Source organism: Pipistrellus kuhlii, unplaced genomic scaffold (genome assembly GCF_014108245.1).
Source record: "Pipistrellus kuhlii isolate mPipKuh1 unplaced genomic scaffold, mPipKuh1.p scaffold_m20_p_43, whole genome shotgun sequence".
Classification (NCBI taxonomy): domain Eukaryota; kingdom Metazoa; phylum Chordata; class Mammalia; order Chiroptera; family Vespertilionidae; genus Pipistrellus; species Pipistrellus kuhlii.
The window spans coordinates 196,450-216,812 of NW_023425544.1; the positions used below are offsets into that span (position 1 = coordinate 196,450).

The 20,363-nt window shown below is 57.5% G+C and overlaps 1 protein-coding gene across 15 annotated transcripts in view; it reads right to left on the minus strand.

Annotated features, from left to right (window-relative positions):
• Nucleotides 1-1,703: 1,703 nt before the first annotated feature.
• The window catches only part of ZNF618 (zinc finger protein 618), a 148,303-nt gene continuing 129,643 nt past the window's right edge, over nucleotides 1,704-20,363 (minus strand). For 4 of the 15 annotated variants that reach the window (XM_036412004.2, XM_036412005.2, XM_036412011.2 and 1 more), the window contains 5 exons: nucleotides 16,992-17,075; nucleotides 14,816-14,860; nucleotides 13,816-13,893; nucleotides 10,062-10,163; nucleotides 1,704-9,429 (listed from right to left, as the gene is read on the minus strand). In XM_036412004.2, the coding sequence (XP_036267897.1) occupies nucleotides 7,883-9,429; nucleotides 10,062-10,163; nucleotides 13,816-13,893; nucleotides 14,816-14,860; nucleotides 16,992-17,075 (1,856 nt within the window). In that variant the 3' untranslated portion in view covers nucleotides 1,704-7,882. The remainder of the gene's footprint in view (nucleotides 9,430-10,061; nucleotides 10,164-13,815; nucleotides 13,894-14,815; nucleotides 14,861-16,991; nucleotides 17,076-20,363) is intronic. The other 11 variants (XM_036412015.2, XM_036412012.2, XM_036412002.2 and 8 more) reach the window with 5 other exon arrangements.

Genomic DNA, 20,363 nt, shown 5'->3' on the forward strand with positions numbered 1-20,363 from the left:
GTTCAGGGGGAAGCCACAAGCAAATGTCATCACACTGTGTCCGCACCTTGCTCCCCCCACACATGCTGCGCACAGCAGAGCCACACAGGCGGCTGAAGGCGCCCCTCTGAAGAGTGGCCTGAAGAACAAATGCTTAAACCAGAGGGCGCCGGCCACAGTGCACAGGCAGGCCAGCCGGTGGATGGGGTGTGTGACTCGGAAGGTGCTTTTTACAGCTCTGAAGGCGACATTTAAAACCTGAGCTTCCATATACACATCCGGGCTTCTCGAGTCTCTGGAAAAGGAAGTCCCGGCAGCTCAGGGCCTGCACCCTGCTGGCTGAAGGGGGGTTGGAAGAGAAGCTGAAGTGAGCAGCCCCTAGAGACAGGGGCCTCCTGAGGTTCACCAGCCCTGCCCAGGCCCGAGGCATCTGTCTCCGTGGCATTTCTGCAAAATGACACGTCTCCACGACTTCCCTGCAAAAAATTCCCCCGGATCCTGACTCCACCCCTCAGGGGTGCGGCGGGCTGAAGCACACCTGTGACCCCCGAGTCCAGAGTCTGTGAGGCTCATCTCCGGAGGCCCCAGAATCCTTGTTGGCAAAGTGGCCGCCCTGGGGACTCACTGGATTCTCAAGCCCCTCATTTCTGATATAAATAGACGTGGCTATTTTTAAAGTCCTCTTTTTTAAACTTGCACATGCAGAGGCTGGCCCTCCAGCTATAGGCAGGCTCTGGTCTTGTTGGCGATGCTCCAAGGTGTGGGGCGGACGGTCAGTGGCAGTAGGGCTCCTGCCTTGTTTTAGACCACACACAAACTCCCGGTTACATGTCAGCTGCTGGCCCAGGGCTGTCCACACCATCAGCAGCAGAAAACCCCCACAGGACGGTTCGGAGGGAGGGCATCAGCTGGCGCCCCCAGGAGCTGTTGCATGTGTGACTCGATGGAACGAGTTCAGCTGACCCAAGTAGCACGCTCTCTAAGAGCAGCCCGCATCTGGTTGAAGGCAGGGACGGAGAGGTGCTGGGTGTCTGGCATCCGCCTACCTTGACAGCGAGACGGCGATGTCACCTTTGCACAGGTGTTCCTGCTTGAAGAGCCATCACCCTTCCGCCCGCTCAGGCCACAGGGCATCTTCCAACGGCGTCTTGTCCCTCTGGCCTTCCGTGGGCTCCATTCATTCGGGGCATTGCCGTGCCCGTGCCTGGCCTGTGAGGCTCTGGGCGAGGCCTGCGGTGGGGCAAGTCCACACAGCAGTTCACCGTGGAGGGCGCTGGCAGACGCCATCAGGAATTTGCAAAGTCCCGGATACCCTTCCCCAGAAAACAAAACATCACACACAACACTGGGGAGGCCAAGGCCACAGGCTCACGAGAGGCACAGAAATGACCCTGGGCCAGGCGAACTTGGATCTGCCCCTCAGGACTCAGATGACAGCCATCCTTTCTCCCACAGGACCATGTCCAATAGCCAGGCCTGGAGGGACCACGCCTCCCCTTGGCCACGCCCTTCCGTCATTTATCAAACATTGGCTGAGCCGGGTCTGGTGCTGGAGGTGAGCAATGAGCTCAGATGAGTTATTGTAGCAGCGCTGACCTTGGGATGGACTCCAGCTGTGAACCCCAGGTGCCCTGCCTCTGAGCCATCTCTACTCACCAGGAGATGCCCCTCACTGGACCACACAGCCCAACCCCAAACCCAAGAAATACCACCACACACCGCCATCTTCCTAAAGGTCGTTTTATTGTAAAACCATAAATACAACACCGACATGGAATCATTTAAGCAACTGATCCTCTAACCATTAAAAGGATGTCTTTTGCCTTGGCATCGACCAACCGGGAAGTAACATTGCAAGAATTGATGGGGTCGAGGGGTTCTGAATTCTGGGCTGGGGGGGCTTTTGGCGATTTAAGGAACCAAGTGGAACCTTCCTCTTCTCCCTGGGAACGTCCCACTTTCGGACCAGAACAGACAGTTAAAAACAGCAACATTTAAACAGCTCAGCTTTGAGTTTTATTCCTTTGTAAAAACCTTGCCTTTTTCCGTTCCTTTCCTCCACGTGACGTCAGTACAAGTGTGAAACATCACGAAACTGATTTGGCTGTCAATGGAGAAACGGTTCCAGGGACCCAAACAGAGTCGAAATGGAAAAAACCCAAAGGACAAACGGAAAACCCTTAAATAAACCCACACGTTTGGTCGGGGGGGGGGGGGAGTGTGGCCCTCACACATCATACAAGAACCGTCAACGCAACCCCCATGCAATGTGACCCCGTGCAGAGCTGTGGGACCCACAGGCGTGTGAGATCCACGCCGGCACAGGAGATCGCAAACAACGCTCTTTTGTTCATTAATACAGCAAGGGGGACACTAGGTAACTTTTTTTTTTTCTTTTTCTTTTTTTTAAATACAGTACATGGTACACAGGGTCCCAAGATGGCCCTGCGTTAACCCCTCGTGGAGACTTGAGCCAAGCCACTGGCTGTTTATAAAAATATTGTGTTGCTACAAAAGTATAAATTAATGCTACCGGTATTAAGAAATATTAAACACATAAAACTTATAAGGATTAAGAAAAATATTCATTAATACCTGTAGAAAACTCTGGCCTAAAAAAGATATTTTTTTTGTGTGTTTGTGTTTTTTTTTTGTAAATTTTTTTTGTTTGTAGTTTTTCTTTTTAAGATGACTTGAGTTTCTTGCACTCGGAGAGAGAGACACAGTCAGATGTGCCTATGGTATTGCCTAGAACGTCTTCACTACTGAGAAAGGATGGGGGTGCACGCACGTGGTTATGGGGGGGTGGGGGTGGGGCCTGGGAGGGAGGGGCACCAAGGCCTTCTCAAGATTTACCTGATGTGAAAGAATCACCGACAGGAGGTTGTGGGGGAAAAGATAGAAAGGTAGGATCAGAAGAGAACGGAAGATAATTGGTACGTTTTTAAAAAATATCTCTGCTTCAGGTGGTTGTACAAAATGGTTTCCTGATGCTTGGGATCTGAACGGCCCCGGACACGTGGTTGGTGGGTCTGAGCCTCCAGTCCCGCAGGCCCCTCTGTCTCTTGGATGGTGAGTCCCTGCCCCAGGCCAGGTCACAAGCTTGCTCACTGCTTGGGAACCCACCCGCCCTGGCTGGGCGGGAGGGGGGGGAGGGTCCCCGGCAGGGACTGGCTGCTGACACCTGGGTTGTGGGAGGAGCCCCTCCTTCCAGACCCCGAGGTCGCTGCCAACCTGGACGTCAGGAAGCGTCCCCCGGATCCCGGGCCCCTGAGGTTGCCGTCAAGGCTGGGCGGTGCCCCTGTGAGGAACTTTGGTTTGAAGAGTCAAGGTGCCCAGTGGATGGGTAGGACCCTCACGGGCCCGATGCTGACGCCCAACTGCAAACCCAGCAGGTCCTCCTCAGAACAGGAGTTGAGTCTTTAAAGCGACACCGTGGTGGCGGTGGCGGTGGCGGTGGGGACATGAACAGACCAACGGGATCTTCTCCCTCATCCACGCGGGAGCAGGTGCCTTTTCGCAAGGAGAGCACAGGGCCCTTTGGGGAGAGGCAGGCCTCTGCTGACTACGATCCTCAAACCCAAAGGAGAGCCACAGAGAAACGATCAAATCCTCCAGAAAATCCTGAGCGGGGAGCCAGGAGGAGAACAGGAGAGGGAAAACACTGCATCATTGGTTCACCATAACTGGCCTAGCAAACATGAGCCACAGTGAAGAGAGGGGCGGACCCATCCCAATGCTCCCGCTGGCCCTGTGGATCCCGGGGGCTGGGCCAGGGCAGGCAGGGCCGGGACAGGAGCCATCATCTCCGGTCTCCGGGGGACAGCCGGAGCCTTCCCTAGCAAACTCCCGGTTCTGTCTAAAGCAGCAGCCTGGCTAGGAGGCCTCCTCCAGGTACATCCCAGGGGCACAGGCATTGGCCTGTCCCCAAGGCCAGGGCCAGCCATGAACTCAGTCCAGCTCAAGGGGGGCAGAAGCCCACCCACGTGCCCTGTGCACTTCCTCTTCCATCTCTGCAAGCATGTCCATCACGATGACAACATCCAGGTACTGTCCCCTCTGGGCCACTTCTCACGGCACCTCCTTCTCCATCCGCATCCCAGCTCCATTTCCAACCTTCCGTATGATCCTCTGGAGCCCGGAGAGCATGCGCTGTATCCCTGACATCCCTCCAGGGGCCCACTCACTCTCCAAGGAGCCCAGTCCAGGTCCGGGAGGAGGCAGGCGGCCTCCCGCAAGCACGGGGGACCCCCAAGGACAGAAGCCCGGCTTCGCAGTGGAACTCTGCCCTGCAGCTTCCCTCCGGTGTTTCTTGAAGGCGAAGCCCAGGAGCAGACCGAAGGCGAGAACTCCTGGCAGCCTGTGGACCTGGTGTCAACAGTCCTTCCTAGGATCCCGGATGGAGACCCACACTCCTCGATGTGCCATCCGGCCTCTCCCCCAGCCAAGAGCCGCTCTGAGGGCTGGAGGCACACGCAGCAGGTGGCTCCTCCCTGTGTTTCCTGGTTTCTAACCACCACCCGGGGGAGGCCTGGCTGGCTGACCGAGGCGCAGGGGAGGGAGGACGTTGCTGGGACAGGAGCACCTGCTCACGATGACTGGGATGGCACCGCTACTCCAAATCTGAGGACCACCCACGAGACACAGTCCTTGGCTTGGGCTTGGGTGGTGAAGCCAGCTGGCTTCAGAGGGGAAGAGCCAACTCCACAGTCTCCTCTTGGGTCCGTGTATGCCAACGCAAAGACCCATTCCATCCTGGGAACCACATGGCTTGAGAGGAGTCGTGTCCAAGTCAGCAGGCGAACACCTGGAGCTGCCCAGAATGTGACGGGAACTTCGGTCCCGGGTCTGCCAGCTGCCGAGGGCCGGGGCTGGGAGGTCCCACAGCTGTCAGAGGAGTAGGAGGCAGGAGACAAGACCCTTCCCAAGGTCAACGCCAGGGCCAGTGCCTGGAGATCAAGTGGAAGAGCCTACCCCCATCCTTTGGCTGAGCTAGAGTCTGAACAAGGTGGATATTGCTATAAACCGGGGGCCAGTGGCTGGACCTGTGAGCTCTTTGGGTTCTTCAGCGGTGGGCGGCAGTAGGATCTGCCCTGCTGTGGGGACTTGCCTGCGTGAGGAAGCAGACGGAGGGGCGCCCGGGCACCGTCTTTGCTGTTGGCGACACCAGCTTCTGGGGAACCGCGGCTGTGAGAGAGAGATGGCTACCTGCCACCTTGTCACCACAGGTGGTCGAGGCAGCCCCAGGAGACGGCTTTAAGGGACTGCCCTAAGGACTAACCTTCGGAGGAACTGGAAAACGGAGGATGGCACGTGACTCGGTGCCTAGAATTTGGTGAGACTGGAATTCATTCTGGAGGGCTGGCACCTCGTGGTCCAAAGACTCCAAATGCACATCTGGACTCGGTCTCTGATGGCTTCACAAGAACACGAAATGCCTACTTCCAAACAGGGCAACACCAGCACCCAGCTCCGCTCCACGGAGAGGAAGGATGGGCCGCAAGGCCGTTTCCACCGACCACACAAAGGGAGCAGCAGCTCTGAGCCTCCCCGGCAGCGGAGCAGAGCAGAGCGGAGCCGGAGGAACCTGGAGGTACCGCTCACTCCTCAGCACCCCCACAGACACCTCCTGGAAGGCCCCGGCGGTCCGAAGTCTGCCGAGACACCCTGGGAAGTGACATCAGGTGGCCGGCCAGCGCGCATGGGGGCTCTTCAGATGGCGTGAGCCCAGCTGGAGACGTGGTGAGGAGACACCTGGCCCTTCTCTGGGCGAGGACGTGGCAGGCGGTGGCTGAGGCCGTGGCTTGCTGGAGAGAACGTGCCCCCGGCCCCCTCGCATACATCGCGAAGTACATCAGGACGCGGAGGGGTAGGTCTCATGAGGCGAAGTGAGCAGGCGAGGCGCCCGGGGACAGTGTTTCTATACCAGCGTCACCTGCCCAGCCCCCACCCCCGGACTGGGAGCGGGCAGGGTACAGTGCTTTCTGTAGTCGAGGTATCTGGCAATTGAGTAATGCTTTCTGGGGAGGAAGGGGTGGCCCTGGCCCCTGAGACGGTAGGATGTGCCTTTCCGGAAGCCACGTGGCCGTCCTCAGCCTGAAGCCCTTGGCGTCGCCATCTCTGTGCCACAGCCACGGGCACCGGAGGACGGGAGACCACCGGCACTCTGTTCACAGAGAGGCGGGCCGGGGCGGATGGCCGATCCTGACGGAACCACCGCTATGGGGGGGAGGGGAGGGGCCCCCCTCGGCATTTGGACTGAGTGTGTAGAAACGGAACTGCTTGTGGAGAGAAAAGCCTACGGACATCGTTCACAGCATCAAGTTCAGAGCGGCCTAACGCCATGCCACCCTCCATACACCAACCGTTTGGCCCACAAGGCACCGTGCTCAACTACTGTCCTGGAGGGAGGGCTGAGGCTCGAGTGCGGGGACCCCAGGGCGGTGGGCAATGGGCCCACCGGAACCCCTGGGGCCCTGGGGAGGGGTGGGGGTGGGTCTGAGGTGTGTCGGACGTGGACAGACGTGGATCAGCTCAGGCGTCCCTGCTGAGCTGAGAGTGTCAGTGACGTGGCGAGTAGTGTAATGCACTCTGGGTATACAAGTCGGACATTCGCGGTACCGGGGCGCGGCGAGCCGGGAGGGCGGGCCTTCCCTTACATTCAGGAGCAGTCCTCAACCACAGGCGTCCCCATGGCTTCCACCGAGCCCCACCCCGGGGACCTGCGACTCCAGCCCCCTCCCGGTCTCCACGCAGCACAGACAAGCGTGGTCTCGGCTGTTCCAACGCACAGACATGGGACAGTACAGCGAAGGCCGGTGAAAACCTTAGGAGAGCGCATATACCACTGAGATGAGCTAGTTTACAGTGTGACTTGAGGAACAAAAAAGGCAACTAAAACAAACAAACAAACAAAAAAACCTTCAAAACATAAGTTATAGACATTCAGTGCCTCCTAGCAGAGCCTAAATCAAACTTGGGAATAAAAAAACAGAAAGGTAAAAACGGCTAAAATGTGAGGAAGAGAATTAAGGAGTGGACATAGTGTCTATACTTCTCTGAAATACGTCTCTTTTTTTTTTTCTTCTTCTTTCTTTCTTTCTTTCTTATATTAAAAAGCCAAAACGTCAGCTTTCTATGCTTAAAGTCTCCTTTCCTGATTTGGGGAGAGAGATAGGTGTGTTTCTAAGGCGGCTGCCCCGTGTCACCCCGGAGGCAGCCGCTCAATGCCCTGAAGGTGAACAAGAACGAAGTCCAGTGCAGAAACTGTCCATCTGATGCCGTGTGGAGAATCCAGCGCAGGGCAGCCTGGGGAGGGTGCATGAGGGTGAGGAGGGCTGGGGGGAGGGGCACGCAGGGAGAAGAGGGACCGTGGGCTGAGGACAGAGAGCGTCAAGTCACTTCAGATCTCAGCTGCCCGAACACTTTTGCAACGTCAGCGTCCTACCCACCTGCACACCTGAAAGCGGAGTCTTCAAAGCCCCTCGCCGAGGAAACGAGGTGAGCGCGTCCTCCCTTTCCACACGCTCGGCTTTCCCCCACACGCCCGGTTTCATGCACACGCGCCCACGAGCAGGCGTGGGCATGCACCAGGGTGGTATGTGTGTGCACGTGTGTGCACGTGTGCGCGCGAAGCTACAGTGGCCACGCCGAGGAGCCAAGGGGCCTCGCACCCACACACACACACGTGTGTGTGTGTGTGTGTGTGTGTGTGTGTGTGTACACACACACTGAAAAAAAGCACTTAAGTTCCCGGGGGCGGGGGGCAGGGGGGGGGCGCGTTGATAATGAGGTCCACAGTGTTTAGAACATAAATTCCTTTCCTTTGTTGGCGACAGTGTTGCGTATCCATTTTCCCTACCGTGTTCTCTTTCGCGCTCCTCTCGGTCCGGACGCGGAAGCCTTAGAGCATGTTGGACTTCAGGAACATGAGTTTGTTCATATCCTCCGGGCTGAGCAGCCGCCGCCTCTTGATGAGGAGCGCCTGCTCGCACATATTCACGCACCCGCTCCGGGCCCCCACGGCCGGGACGGCGAGGAGCCAGAAGGCCAGCCGGGCCAGTTTCGTGTGCTTCTGGGTGACGCACGACCAGTACTGGAAGAGGTCGGGGGTGGCCTGGAAGAGGGGCTCCTGCAGGTAGTCGTACACCTCGCTCTTGCCCAGCCGGTCGCCGTCCGGAGCGGCGGGGTTCTCGCCGCCGCCGGCGGCAGCGGCGGCAGCGGCGGCGGCTGCGGAGCGCGGCTTCTTGGCGGCGGGCTCGAAGTCGGCCTCCTCCGCCCAGGACTCCTTGACCTCGTTGATGAGCTCGCACACCTTGCCGATGATCTCCTCGTGCTGGTAGGGCGGGACGGGCCGCAGCTTCTGCTGCGGGTCCAGGATCATGGCCACCTTGTGCGCCGGGTGCACCTTGAAGTTCTCCTTGAGGGCCTCCAGGAAGAGGTGGCACAGCTTGCTGACGGTGCCCGCGTCGTTGGCCTTGGCCGTGAACAGCTTCTCCAGCCGCACGTAGGTGGGCAGCACCAGCTGCAGGGTGGGCTGGCTCTCGTTGCTCAGCTCGATGACGGCCTGCTTCACGGGCGTCAGGATGGCCGCCAGGTTGCTGAGCAGGTGCTTGTTGAGGCTCTGGATGAGGTTCATCTTCTTGGCCCGGCTGTAGAACTCGCAGATCTGCTCGTAGCGCTCGTGCACCAGCAGCAGCGAGTCCGTGACCGAGTTCCAGCAGGGCGGCGGCGAGGTCTCCTCCAGCGACCCGAAGGTCTCCTTGGCCAGGCCCGTGGAGCCCGCCAGGTCCTCGCACACGTTGAGCAGCTCGATGACCTCGTGCATGCTGCGCGCCTGCAGCGTCCGCTTGCTCAGCACGCTCTGCACCACCGAGTTCAAGGCGCAGGCCGAGCAGCGGAGGCACATGCCGGCCTTGGAGAAGGCGGAGGCGCTCACCCGGCAGTCCGTCACGTACACCGTCCTGATCTCCGACATCACGAACTCCGACAGCACGTTCTGCACCCAGTGGTGCACCAGGTCGCCGCTGTCGCGGATGTCCGCCCCCTTCACGCCCAGCACGTAGCTCTTGATGTGGTTGCCCTCGGCCTGGTAGGCGGTGAGGATGTAGCAGGAGTCGGGCCCCACGCTCTGCGAGTGGCAGGTGACGCCGATGCCCAGGCAGGCGTTGCTGCCCAGGGCGCACGTCACCTTCACCTTCACCTGGTTGTACATGCGCGGCAGGTGCTTCAGCGCCAGCGTGTTGAAGTTGCCCAGGATCTCGGTGACGGAGAAGGCCCCGTAGCGGGCGCCGCTGTCCACCAGCGTCTGGGCCAGCTTCAGGAACTCCTTCCCGCTCACCACGCTCAGCGCTCCCAGGTCAGCGCACATGACCCGCAGCAGCCGCTCGGCGATGTTCTGCCGCTCCTTCTCGGGGATGAGGCTGTTGGACGGCAGACCACTGGCCGCGGCTGGCGGGGACACAAGGAGAGACCTGGTTAACCCTGGCACTCGAGGCTCCTTGATCCAGCTGCAGACTAATGCTCCCAGCATCTAGTACGAGGAGAGATGAACAGACTTCATCTTGCACACAAATTATAGGAGCTTCATGAGAATGACATTCTGTGACTGACGGATTAGTAATGCCTGCCACGAGCGTGGGACTAGAACGTAGTGGTATGGGGGCAGCATACTTGCTGCATGGGCCGGTCACCCAGACTTCTGAAGCCAACTAGTCTAACCTCTCCCTCGGGATAGCCATGGTTGCTAACAAAGGCACTGCCCGTGAATAAAATGCAGGAAGCCAGCACGTGAGGAAAGAGAAGCCAACAGGAATTGTGAGAGTGGATTCCAGTTCCGATCCCGTCACTAATTGGGACTCTCTGATCACAAACAGGTCACCTCCTCTCCCCGGGCCTCCCTTGGCCGATGCTATGAGGTCTTAAGGGTGAAAGTGCTTTGGAAACGTAGGCACGGCCTCCCGTCACCCTGGGAGGCGCAGGGGGCGGGGATGCGGGCAGAAGGGAGCAAGCAGAGTGGGGGCTGGAGGTGCGTGGGGCAGGCCTCCAGGAGTCCCCCTGGCTCCGGCCTGGAAGAGACCTACTGTTGTTGGCACTGTTCCTCTGGGCAGGGGGCTTCCACTTCTCCTCCACAACAGCAGGGGGCGACCGGGACTGGTTCGAGGTGATGTTGTTCTCATTGTCCGCTGTGGGCACCAAGGGGACAGAGTGTTACCCTAACGCAGTGGTCGGCAAACTCATTATTAGTCAACAGAGCCAATATCAACAGGACAACGATTGAAATTTCTTCTGAGAGCCACATTTTTTAAACTTAAACTTCTAACGCCACTTCTTCAAAATAGACTGGCCCAGGCTGTGGTATTTTGTGGAAGAGCCACGCTCAAGGGGCCAAAGAGCCGCATATGGCTCGAGAGCCGTAGTTTGCTGACCGTTGCCCTAAAGCAGGGGTCCTCAAACTTTTTAAAGTGGGGGCCAGATCACGGTCCCTCAGAGAGCTGGAGGGCCGGACTATATGAACTACTAATTCCTACTGTAACACCTCGGCTGCGCTCACTGCCCAAAAAACCTGGCGGGCCGGATCAGACTCCTCTGCGGGCCGCATGTGGCCCGAGCGCCGTAGTTTGAAGACGCCTGCAGCATCAGAGGCTTGTGGGCTAACAGACGAGAATGAGAGTGTGGCAGGTGAGGGCAAGCATGCCTCCTGGGACTGCGGCCTGGAGCCGAATCCCGGCTCCTCCTTACACAGCTAGCATGTGATTTCGAAGCCTCATTCTCACCGTTTGGAAAAATGAAGATAATCACACAGATGTGACACAACTGCTGAGAGGACTGACAAGAGGTAACGCAGGGGAAGGGCATAGCACCGTGCCCATCGTGGAGTAAGTGCTGAGCAAATGGGGATCACAGCACCGGGTCTGGCTGGGAGCCCCCTCCCGCGCGCGCCCCCCGCCCCCCCTCCCCACACATCCCCAGAATTCTAGCTCTGAAATAGGGGAGAGGTTCCAGTTACACACAAGTGACCTACTCTCATGTCTTCAGTGTGGTGGTGTTTTTTTTGTGTGTGTGTTTTTTGTTTTTGTTTTTTGAGTTTTCAGTATATTAATTAGAAATTTAGTTTATGAGGCTGGCATTATCCAGATCCAAAACTAGACAAAGACATTACAAGAAACGACAACCAATATCCCTCATAAACATATACACAAAAAGTCCTTAACAAAATATTAGCAAGTTAGATACAGAAATGTATAGAAAGAACAGTATAGCCAAAACCGGTTTGGCTCAGTGGTAGAGCGTCGATCTGCGGATTGAAGGGTCCCAGGTTCGATTCCGGTCAAGGGCATGTACATTGGTTGTGGGCACATCCCCGGTAGGGGGTGTGCAAGAGGCAGCTGGTCAATGTTTCTCTCTCATCGACGTTTCTAGCTCTCTACCTATCTCCCTTCCTCTCTGTAAAAAAATCAATAAAAATATATATATATTAAAAACACACACAAAAAACAGCATATCACGAATAAGGAGTTTATCCCAGAAATCTAAGTTGATGTTAATAATTGAAACCCAATCAGTGTAATGCCCTAAGTGGGGGAAAAAATAGAAAAATCATCCCCACAGGTATAAAGGCGCATTAAAATGTGACAAAACTCAACAGCCACCCACAACACAAACTCTGAGCAAACTAGGAAGAGAAGGAAACATCTACTTGGTAAAGGGCATCAGAGAAAACCTGGTGGAAATAAAAGGGATTATAAAGAAATACTACATACAGTAGTAGTCCAGCAAATTAGATAACCTGAATGAAAGACACGTATTCTTAGAAAGACATAAACTACCAAAAATGACCCAAAAAACAGAAAATCAGAATCGTGGTTTCCAGGGCTGGGGTGCAGGGAGGGCCTGGCTGCATGGAGGCGGGGGGGTGAGGGGGATTCTGGGTTGAAGGTTAACCCATCAGACTGTCCTCTTAAAATCGCAATGAATCCGAGTTTAAAATGACCGAAGAGAAACCCATTAAAAAGAGTAACTGGTTAACTTTGAGATGGCGGCCTGTTCTTCATTTCCCAATTCCTCTGCATTTTCTCAATTTCTTTTAATGAATAGATCTTATATTTAAAAAAGGGGAAGTGCAGATTTTAAAATGGAAACCAGCAGCCTTTCTGGTGGACTTTCTTCAGTAGAGCACATGGATTTGAAAGCCCTGGGTTTGAACCCAGCTCTGCCAGGGCTGGGGGTCATTTCTGGGCCTCAGTTTCCCCTCTTCCCCCCAAAACGCTGGGGCTGGACAAGCTGGAGGGTCATTCCCTCATTCTGACCGTCTGCAGGACTTGGGATCAAAGTTACCCAGCCTAGCATTAGATAACACTGTCTAGTATTGGCTGAATTAAAAAAATAAAGGTCCTTTCCATGTCTCAGATGCTGCTGTTGCGTGGGTGAGGTACTGTAAATGCTCTGTAAAAAGGCTTGATTTGTAGCTTGAGCTGGACTTCGCATTTACTCTGTGTGGCTATCCCTATGTACACAGGTGTATACACACACACACACACACACACACACACACACACTCACACACACTCACGTCTGGTCTACAAAGAGCTGGATGCGAAGCTGGAATGAAGGCTGTCTCCCAGGGAGGGGCCAAAGCAGGAAGGAGGAAGAACATGAGGCTAACATGGTGACTGCATAGGGACTTTTCAGTATATTTATTAGTAAATTACTGAGCCAATCTGTGCCTCCATCTCCTTACCTGTAAAGTGGAGCTGATACAGACACTTAACTCAGAGGGATGTTCTGGGGTTAAGGGAGGTCATATGTGTGAAACTCTTAGAACAAGTCCTGGCACCAAGGAAGAGCTCAAGTCATGTTAGCAGCTGTTGGGACCAGTGATTCTGTTCTCTGAGCCTCGGTTTCCTCATCTGTACGATGGGGTAATGTCAGCTAGCTAACAGGCTCGTCCTGATCCAACGAAATAACCACCCTGACACACACTAATGAGCTCACTGCATGTTAGCTGCCTTTAGTGTTATTCCTGCCCAAACTGGCTCCTGCCAGGGTCCCCTCGGGCACAGAAGGGAAGTTTATTAGCGGGAATTACCCTGTGCCATTCGGCAGCCTCTTAATGAGATCGGTGTTATCCGAGGCTGATCCCCCTTATCAGCAATGCCGTGAACCGCGCAGATCATGACGTTTAATTTCTCTCTATGGAGTCAATCCTTTAATCCCGGCGCAGCCCGGCTGAGATGCCGCCCGGCTTTGCACTGGATTGCCTCCCGCATTCTCTGCCCGCACTGGACCAGAACAAAGCAGCCCAAAGCTCTCCACGGAAGAGAGTGGAGGGGCCTGGAGGAGGTGGGGGAGGTGCAGCCTTGATTTGCATTTTAATGGCCTCTGCCCAACTGCCTGAGGGAGGGCCTAGCAGATTCTTCCCCACTGGGCCTCAGCTTCCAGAGGCTGGCAGAGCAGGGGAGGGGAGGGCTGGGGCTTCAGAGGAGGGCGGGCGTGGGTTGTGGGAGTTTCAGGCAGGGCTCCCAGAGCAGCCTTCCAACTGCTGTCTCTATTCCCATATGGTCAAGTCTAAGTGCCCCGAGCTGGCATTCAAGGTCCTTCCCTGGGCCCATCTCTGGCCTCTGCTCTCCCTGACCTCAAGCCACACTCAACGCCCACCTTCACATCTCTCCCTGGTCAGTTCCTATTGGGCCTTTAGGCTCCCTTCCAGAAGCCTTCTTCAGCCCCGTGCCCACGCTCCGTGCTCTCCCGAGCCTGCTGTCCCCCCAAGCCCTCCCCGTGTGATAACGGATGGACCGGGGGTCTTCCAGGCAGGCCCCATGTCCTGTGGCCGCTTACCCGCGTGGGACTGCATGTGCTCCAGCAGGTTGTTGTAGAACTGGAACTGGATCCCACAGGCGCCGCACGTGTAGGGTTCTGCGGGGAGAAATGAAGCAGCGATTGAGGGGCAGAAGGACCTTGCTGCTGGGCTGTGGGCGGATTCGAAACTGGGAACCCCAACACACATGGGGGCGGGGGGCTCTGGGCCAGCCTGATCTGCCCCTGGCACTAACGAGTGAGGGGGAGGCTGGGGGCAGGAAGGACCGGTGGGGAGAGGAAGACGTGCGGCCTCAGAGGGCTCGGATGGGTCAGGCAGCCATTTACTGAGTGCTTACTGTGTGCCAGGCACCGTTCTGGGCATGGGGATGGGCAGGAGGAGGCACCAGGGGCTCATGGGCAGAGGCCGGGTCTTACTGGCTCCACAGCCCATCTGCCTGCCTGTAGGCATCCCTGTTTGAATGAGTTGAGGTATGAATGAACCCCCAAACAAGGCAACGGACACAGAGGAAAGGGAGAGGAAGAAGAAACGGAACAGGGTAAGAAGTGGAGAAAGCCACAGAAAAGCAAGAAGTGGGATAAGACGCGGGAAGGGCAGCGAAGAGGTGGAGGGTGGGACAGAAGGGGGAATGACAGCACATGGGAACGGAACAAGGGGGCCTTTATCTCTCCTCTCTGTTCCCAATACTCCAGCCAATGCCCAGGAGGCGAGGGAGGAAGAAGGGACACGAAGGAGAAAGAGGAGGAGGATGGCTGACATGGGGCAGGAACGGGGAGGTCTGTGTTCCCGCACGACTGGGGGCCATAGGCGGCTGCCACTGTCGGGGCCTGCCTCGTCCCCCATCCCAACTCCTCCACCCACCTGGGCTGGGCACCCCTCCTGCCCTGCTCGCTGCCCTGCCTGCCTGGGAGGGAGGCCCAAGGTCAGATGCTCTGGGGAGGCCCCAAGAGCCGTGGCCACTCTGTTCGTTCCCTAACCTGCCTCGCCCTCGCCAGCCCCCCCCGTGGGACCCCCACTTACTCTGTAGGAGAGGGAAAGTATTGGAAATCAGGGGACTTGCCGTTTCTGCAAAAGAGAAACAGTTTAGCCAGGTCTCCTCCAGGCCTGGTGCTCCCGGATGACTGTCATTATCTCCATCGTTAACAAGTGGTGAGCCAGATGGGGCCCTCAGGCGAGGGGAGCACAGAGCCAGGCTCAGACTCCGGGCTGGGGCTGGGACACTGGGCAGGGCCATAGCACTCTTCTCTCCACAGGCGAGCGCCCCCAGAGCAAAATGAGCCATGTCCGCCCTCGGCCTTAGGACAGGAGGCTGCTTCTGGGTCCTGGCCCTGAGCGGGAGGGCTGTGCCTGCTGGAACCTGTCTCCCCCTCCCCCCGCCCCGCTGCCTGGTGCTGCCAGGTGAGCCGCAGAAGCAGGAGGTGGCAGAGCAGTGCGGGTGGATTAGACTGGGGTCCTGGCTCCACCACGTACAAGCTGGGGACTTGGCGCAACCACCCCCTTCTCCTGAGCCTCCGTTTTCTCATCCCGAAACGAAAGGTAACTCTCCTCCTGGGGCTGGGGCACACACGAAGACAGGAAAGACACACACACAGCTCTGGACACATGCCAGGCACATGGTAAGCGCTCAGTAAACGGCCTCTGCCCGTCACACAGCCAGTCCCGGTGCTGAGCATGGGCTCTGGTGGAAGGAGAGGCAGGGGTGCAGCCTGGCTGGCTCAGAGCAGAGACTCCCGGCAGGTCAGGGCTCCGGTCCTGATGCTTAGCCCCTTGTGGCCTCGGGCAGAACCCCACCACGGTTAAGCCCACCTCTTGGAGATGCTGCCGGATTACGTTTTCCAGAAGGGGTGGAGCAGCTTGGAAAAGCTGGCACGTCCTCTCCGTTGAGGGGTCCCGTCAGCATCCTCAGGCCACCCCAGCACACCTCACGCCCGTGCTCAGGGCCCTCGTGGAATAACCCCGTTTACTTAGAGAGACTGCACGAGTGGGTACGTAATCTCTGCAGGACGCTTGCTGAGTGCCCACCACACAGGGGCGCCTGTGCTGTTCCCACTTTACAGCCGCCAGCTCCCAGGGGGCGGCGCTGAGGTTCGAACCTTGGCCGGAGACAGCGCTGGAGCTCAGACTCCTATGCAGAAGCCTCCACATTCAAATCTGTGTTCCCAACTGTTTTGTAAAGGCCTGGATGGACGGCCAGGCTCTGTCCAGCATCTGTCTACACTAGGGGTGTCGAACTCAATCAGAGAAGGGGCCAAAATCTAAAATCCAGCCTAAATCGCGGGCCGAATGGTTTACTGAACAGTCATAAACTGTCATTGTGATGGAAACGCAGCGGAGTGCAGTGATGACAGCGCGGTGCAGGCCACATTGCAAGGCCTGGCGGGACGGATTTGGCCCGCGGGCCTTGTGTTTGACACATGTGCTCTACACACACAAGCAGTGCCCAGGTACGCTGGGCACAAGTGGAAACCGAGTAGGATGAATGGAACTTCAACTGTGCGAGAGAGGGAGTGCCAGTGTCAGAACTCTTTCCCCTTCCTGCCCTGGCCGTCACTGTGCAGACCGCCTGGCTATGCCTTTCTCAGACAGAGGCCGCTGGTGACTACCCTCCCCCTCTTCCCCTGTCCCACAGCCCCGCCAGGCTGACTCAGGTCTATCTGGGGAGAGGGGCCTTGGGCATCTCTGTTCTAAGGCCCTCTCTGTTCTGCCAGGGTCTTGGCAGAGGCAGCCACCAGGGGGCGCCAAAACACTACCAGGAACCTTGGGCAAACCTGGGGCTGGCAGGGGCTGGAAGGGAACCTTTGGGTGGGTTCCTGGTCCAAAGCGAAGCCAGAACTCTGGGCCTCTGTGGCTTACCAGGCCACGGCTCTCTCTGCCGTAACCCCGTTGCCTCTTCTGGAAAGAAAAGGGCTACGATGTTTTCCCTAAAAATGTATTAATGGCTCTTTTAGGCCCAACTCTCTGGGGCCATGTGAGTAGATGCTGCAGGCTATGGGGAGGGAGGAGAAAGCAAGGGCCACAGCTCCCCGAGATGCCCCCAGGCCCAGAAGGAGGCCCCTGGGTTTCTGCCCAGCCCTGGCCCCCTAATTCTCAGCCCCCTCCCCACACCACCAGCATGCATCATGGAGACCCCAGCCCACAGCGGGGAGCAGGGAGCCGGCGACCTCAGCACAGGGCCCCTGCCACAGGGCACACTCACCGCTGGAGTTCTGGGAACTGCTGTTCGTCTCTTCAAAGTGGTTTTGTGCTTTGCTCTCTACTCTCCGGCTGAAAGCGCTTTCTGCTGGTGAGGACGGGAGAGAGCGAGAGAAAACGCCGGTGACTGATCAGCACGAGGTCCAAAGGGGGGGTCTGCCAGAGGCGGCTCAGAGGCTGGGGTACCTGGGCTGAGGAGGGCCCAGGGCTTTATGTTGGGGAGATCAGCACCATGAGGAGCTCCAGGATCCCAAACCAGAACCGCCAGCTCCTCAAGCTCACCTGAGCTGCCTGATGCCTTGTCAGGGCCCCAGGAGACGCTCCGGACAGTGCCCGGAGGGGGCGGGGGTCAGGCCTAGGGGCGAGTGTGGGTGACCTGTCCAGGGGCTCGCAGATGAAACCCAGCCGAGGGAGCAGATGGCAAATGGGCCTGGGGCTCCCATCTTGGCCCCTGGGGAGCCACATGTGTGAGTGACACTGAGTCATGGGGACCTGCCCCCACTAGTCCCTGCGCCAGATCCCCCCGTTTCAGGCCCCACACGGAGCAGAGAGGAGGGCAGGCAGAGCGGGCGGGCCAGACAGCTCCACATGCCCAGTGGTCCCTGCCTGAGAGAAGGTGTGCCAGGCAGAGCGGGGGCAGCCCACACCCCAGGAGGCCCAAGGCCAGGTGAGGTCAGGTCAGAGTTCACTCGGGGGAAGGACCAGCTCCTGACGATGTCTTGGGTGTCTCCGCTGACGGGCGGCACTTTTATAGCGGCTCACCTTCTCCCAGGCACTGCCTGCGACCCCAGAGGCAGAGAGAGCATCCAAGGCGGGAGATACCAATGCCCTGCCCACCTCTCCCCCACCTGCAGGAGGTACTGAAATGGGGCATCCAGGCTGGGAGGGGACTCGGCTTTTCCAAGCAGCTCAGGGCCCAGTGGGTGCTGGAGGCTCCAGGAGACAAAGATTCCCGGGAACAAGTCACTGGATGGAACAGCCGAGCCAGCCCCTTTCTCAAGGAGAAGCCACTCGCACCGGGGTGTCCGAGAAGGTCACCAAGAAAGAAGAGGCCCATCTGCCTTTAATCCAGCCTTTCCAAATGGATTTGGCCACTGAAGCCTATTTTTTTTTCTTAAAAAAATATTTTTTATTGATTTCAGAGAGGCAGGGAGAGGGAGAGAGATATAAACATCCATGACGAGAGAGAATCATTGGTCAGTTGCCTCCTGCATGTCCCCCTCTGGGGATCGAGACAGCAACCCGGGCATGTGTCCTTGATCGGAATCGAACCCGGGACCCGTCCGTCCACAGGCCAACGCTCTATCCACTGAGCCAAACCAGCTAGGGCGCCTATTTTTTAATGATCAGATAGATGCCTTACTGTTCCTCAAAAAATGGCGGTCTCAGGAACCCACTTTGGGAAATGCCACCGTCCCCCAGTCCACCCCGCCAAAGGGGCTCTTGCTCAGGCGGTGGGGGCCGGGGGGTTCTGGACGATCATTGGGGGGCGACAGGAAAGGAAGCCAGAGACGGCTCCTGCAGGTCCAGCTCAATGCCCCACTCCCTGACCCAACAACGTCTCCTTCCCGCAGAGGCTGTCCACCACATCACAAGAGTTATCCTATAGAATGCCTGCGCTCAGAGCCACCTGCCTGCCTCCTTCAAGGAGTCACCTTTAATGGGCAGAGAAAGGCCCTCAGTTCCCTGCCTAGGGAAAGCAGGGAGGACTCTCGTTTATTGAGCATCTACTATGTGCCAGGCACTGATTTAGATGCCTTACATCCAGGGTCTCTCTTCGTTCTCCCAGTAGCTCTATGAGGTCCACGCCGTCACTTCCGTTTTACAGGTCACACACACACACACACACACACACACACACACACACAGGAAAGTGAGTTCCGGGGGCCGAACGCGCTGCTAATCCTCTAAGACGGCAGAATGAGTCTTCATCCTCGCACAGGCAGACGCTTCCTTTTCCACAAGCGACTCCTTTCTGCGCCTTCATCCTCGCGCAGGCAGGGGGACGGCGAGCCCTCTGCGGAGGGCTTCCACGCAGCCCCACCAACCCACTGGCAGAACTTAGAACAACTGAGGTCAACGCTTGTTTCCCAGTGCTCAGCTCATAATGCAAATTTTGATCCGCTCTCCCTGCCCCGGGCACCTTGGGCCATAAACCAGTGGGCATACGGTGGGTGGGGCCCCAGGCACAGGCCCGCACCTTCCGCACCGGCAGGAAGAGCTGCCGGTCCCAACGCGGTGAAGGCGGCGACCACTTCCAGCTCTGCCGTGCAGGTTCCTGCCCGCAGCCTGGTGTCCTCCGCTCTGCCCACCTGCTCTGCCAACCCCCCTTCACCCCCAAGTCTTCTCAGTCACAGAGAGGCAGCTAGAAGCAAGTCCCCCCGCTGCCACAGACCAAACAGCCCCTTCCAGGCAGCTCCCTGCAGGAACGACAGACGTAGAAACTCCCACCATAGGTCAAGAATAAAAAGCAAACACTTGAAACTCGAAATCCCATGATCTAGCTGAGCCCACATCTACCACCAAAGAGCCGGAGAGGACCAGGCTGTTCCTAGAAAAATACAACGGCTATCGGCTCTTCTCAACACAGGACCTCAAAGCCCACGATGCTCAAGGCTAAGGGCTCACTCTCCTCCTGGGACACCTGCACGTCATCGGCCTGTCTTCAAACATTTCTCAGGAACACAGCCTTGCCCCACAGTAGCCCACGGACAAAGGAGAATAGCCAACACAGCTAGTCACCCACCAGCCCAGCCTCCCGGGTCCCTGCCCTCAGCCTGACCACTTGTGTAATTAATGGGCGGCCGGGGGCCTCTTCAAAGCCACCGAAAGGCCCATGATCCCAGAGGGACCATGTCATCGCTCTGCCCTACAGCACTCTCCCTCCTTCCACCGGGGATGAACCGGGGTTCCTGAAAACTGGCGCCAGCACACCATGCATCTCCTCCGTTTTCCCGGGAGAAATACTGCTGTTCACCCTTCCGGGGGTCCGAGCCCCTCTGCATGGACCGAGAAAACACTGGCGCTGGCATCCATGGGCTTCCTGCTGGGCCAGGGCCCCCAGAGCCAAGTCACGAGTAGAGGGAGGCCAAGAGCAGGTCGGCCACTCCGCTTCAAGAAATGAGTTCTTAGACCAGGCGTTCTGAAAGACGGGGCATGCAAGCTCAGGCCGAGGGGTTTCCAGGCAGGCAGCACAGATGGATGGACGGGGCTGGATGTCAGACAGACAAATGGCGTGACCACAATGAGCAATGAATGGCACCGGCCACACGGCGATGGTGTTGGGCGGGCAGGAGGGAGGGGTGGGGACTGTGGAAAAAGGGAGGGCGCATGCTCTGTGGAAGGAGGCGGCTGTGGCTCAGCCCAAGCCGACTGT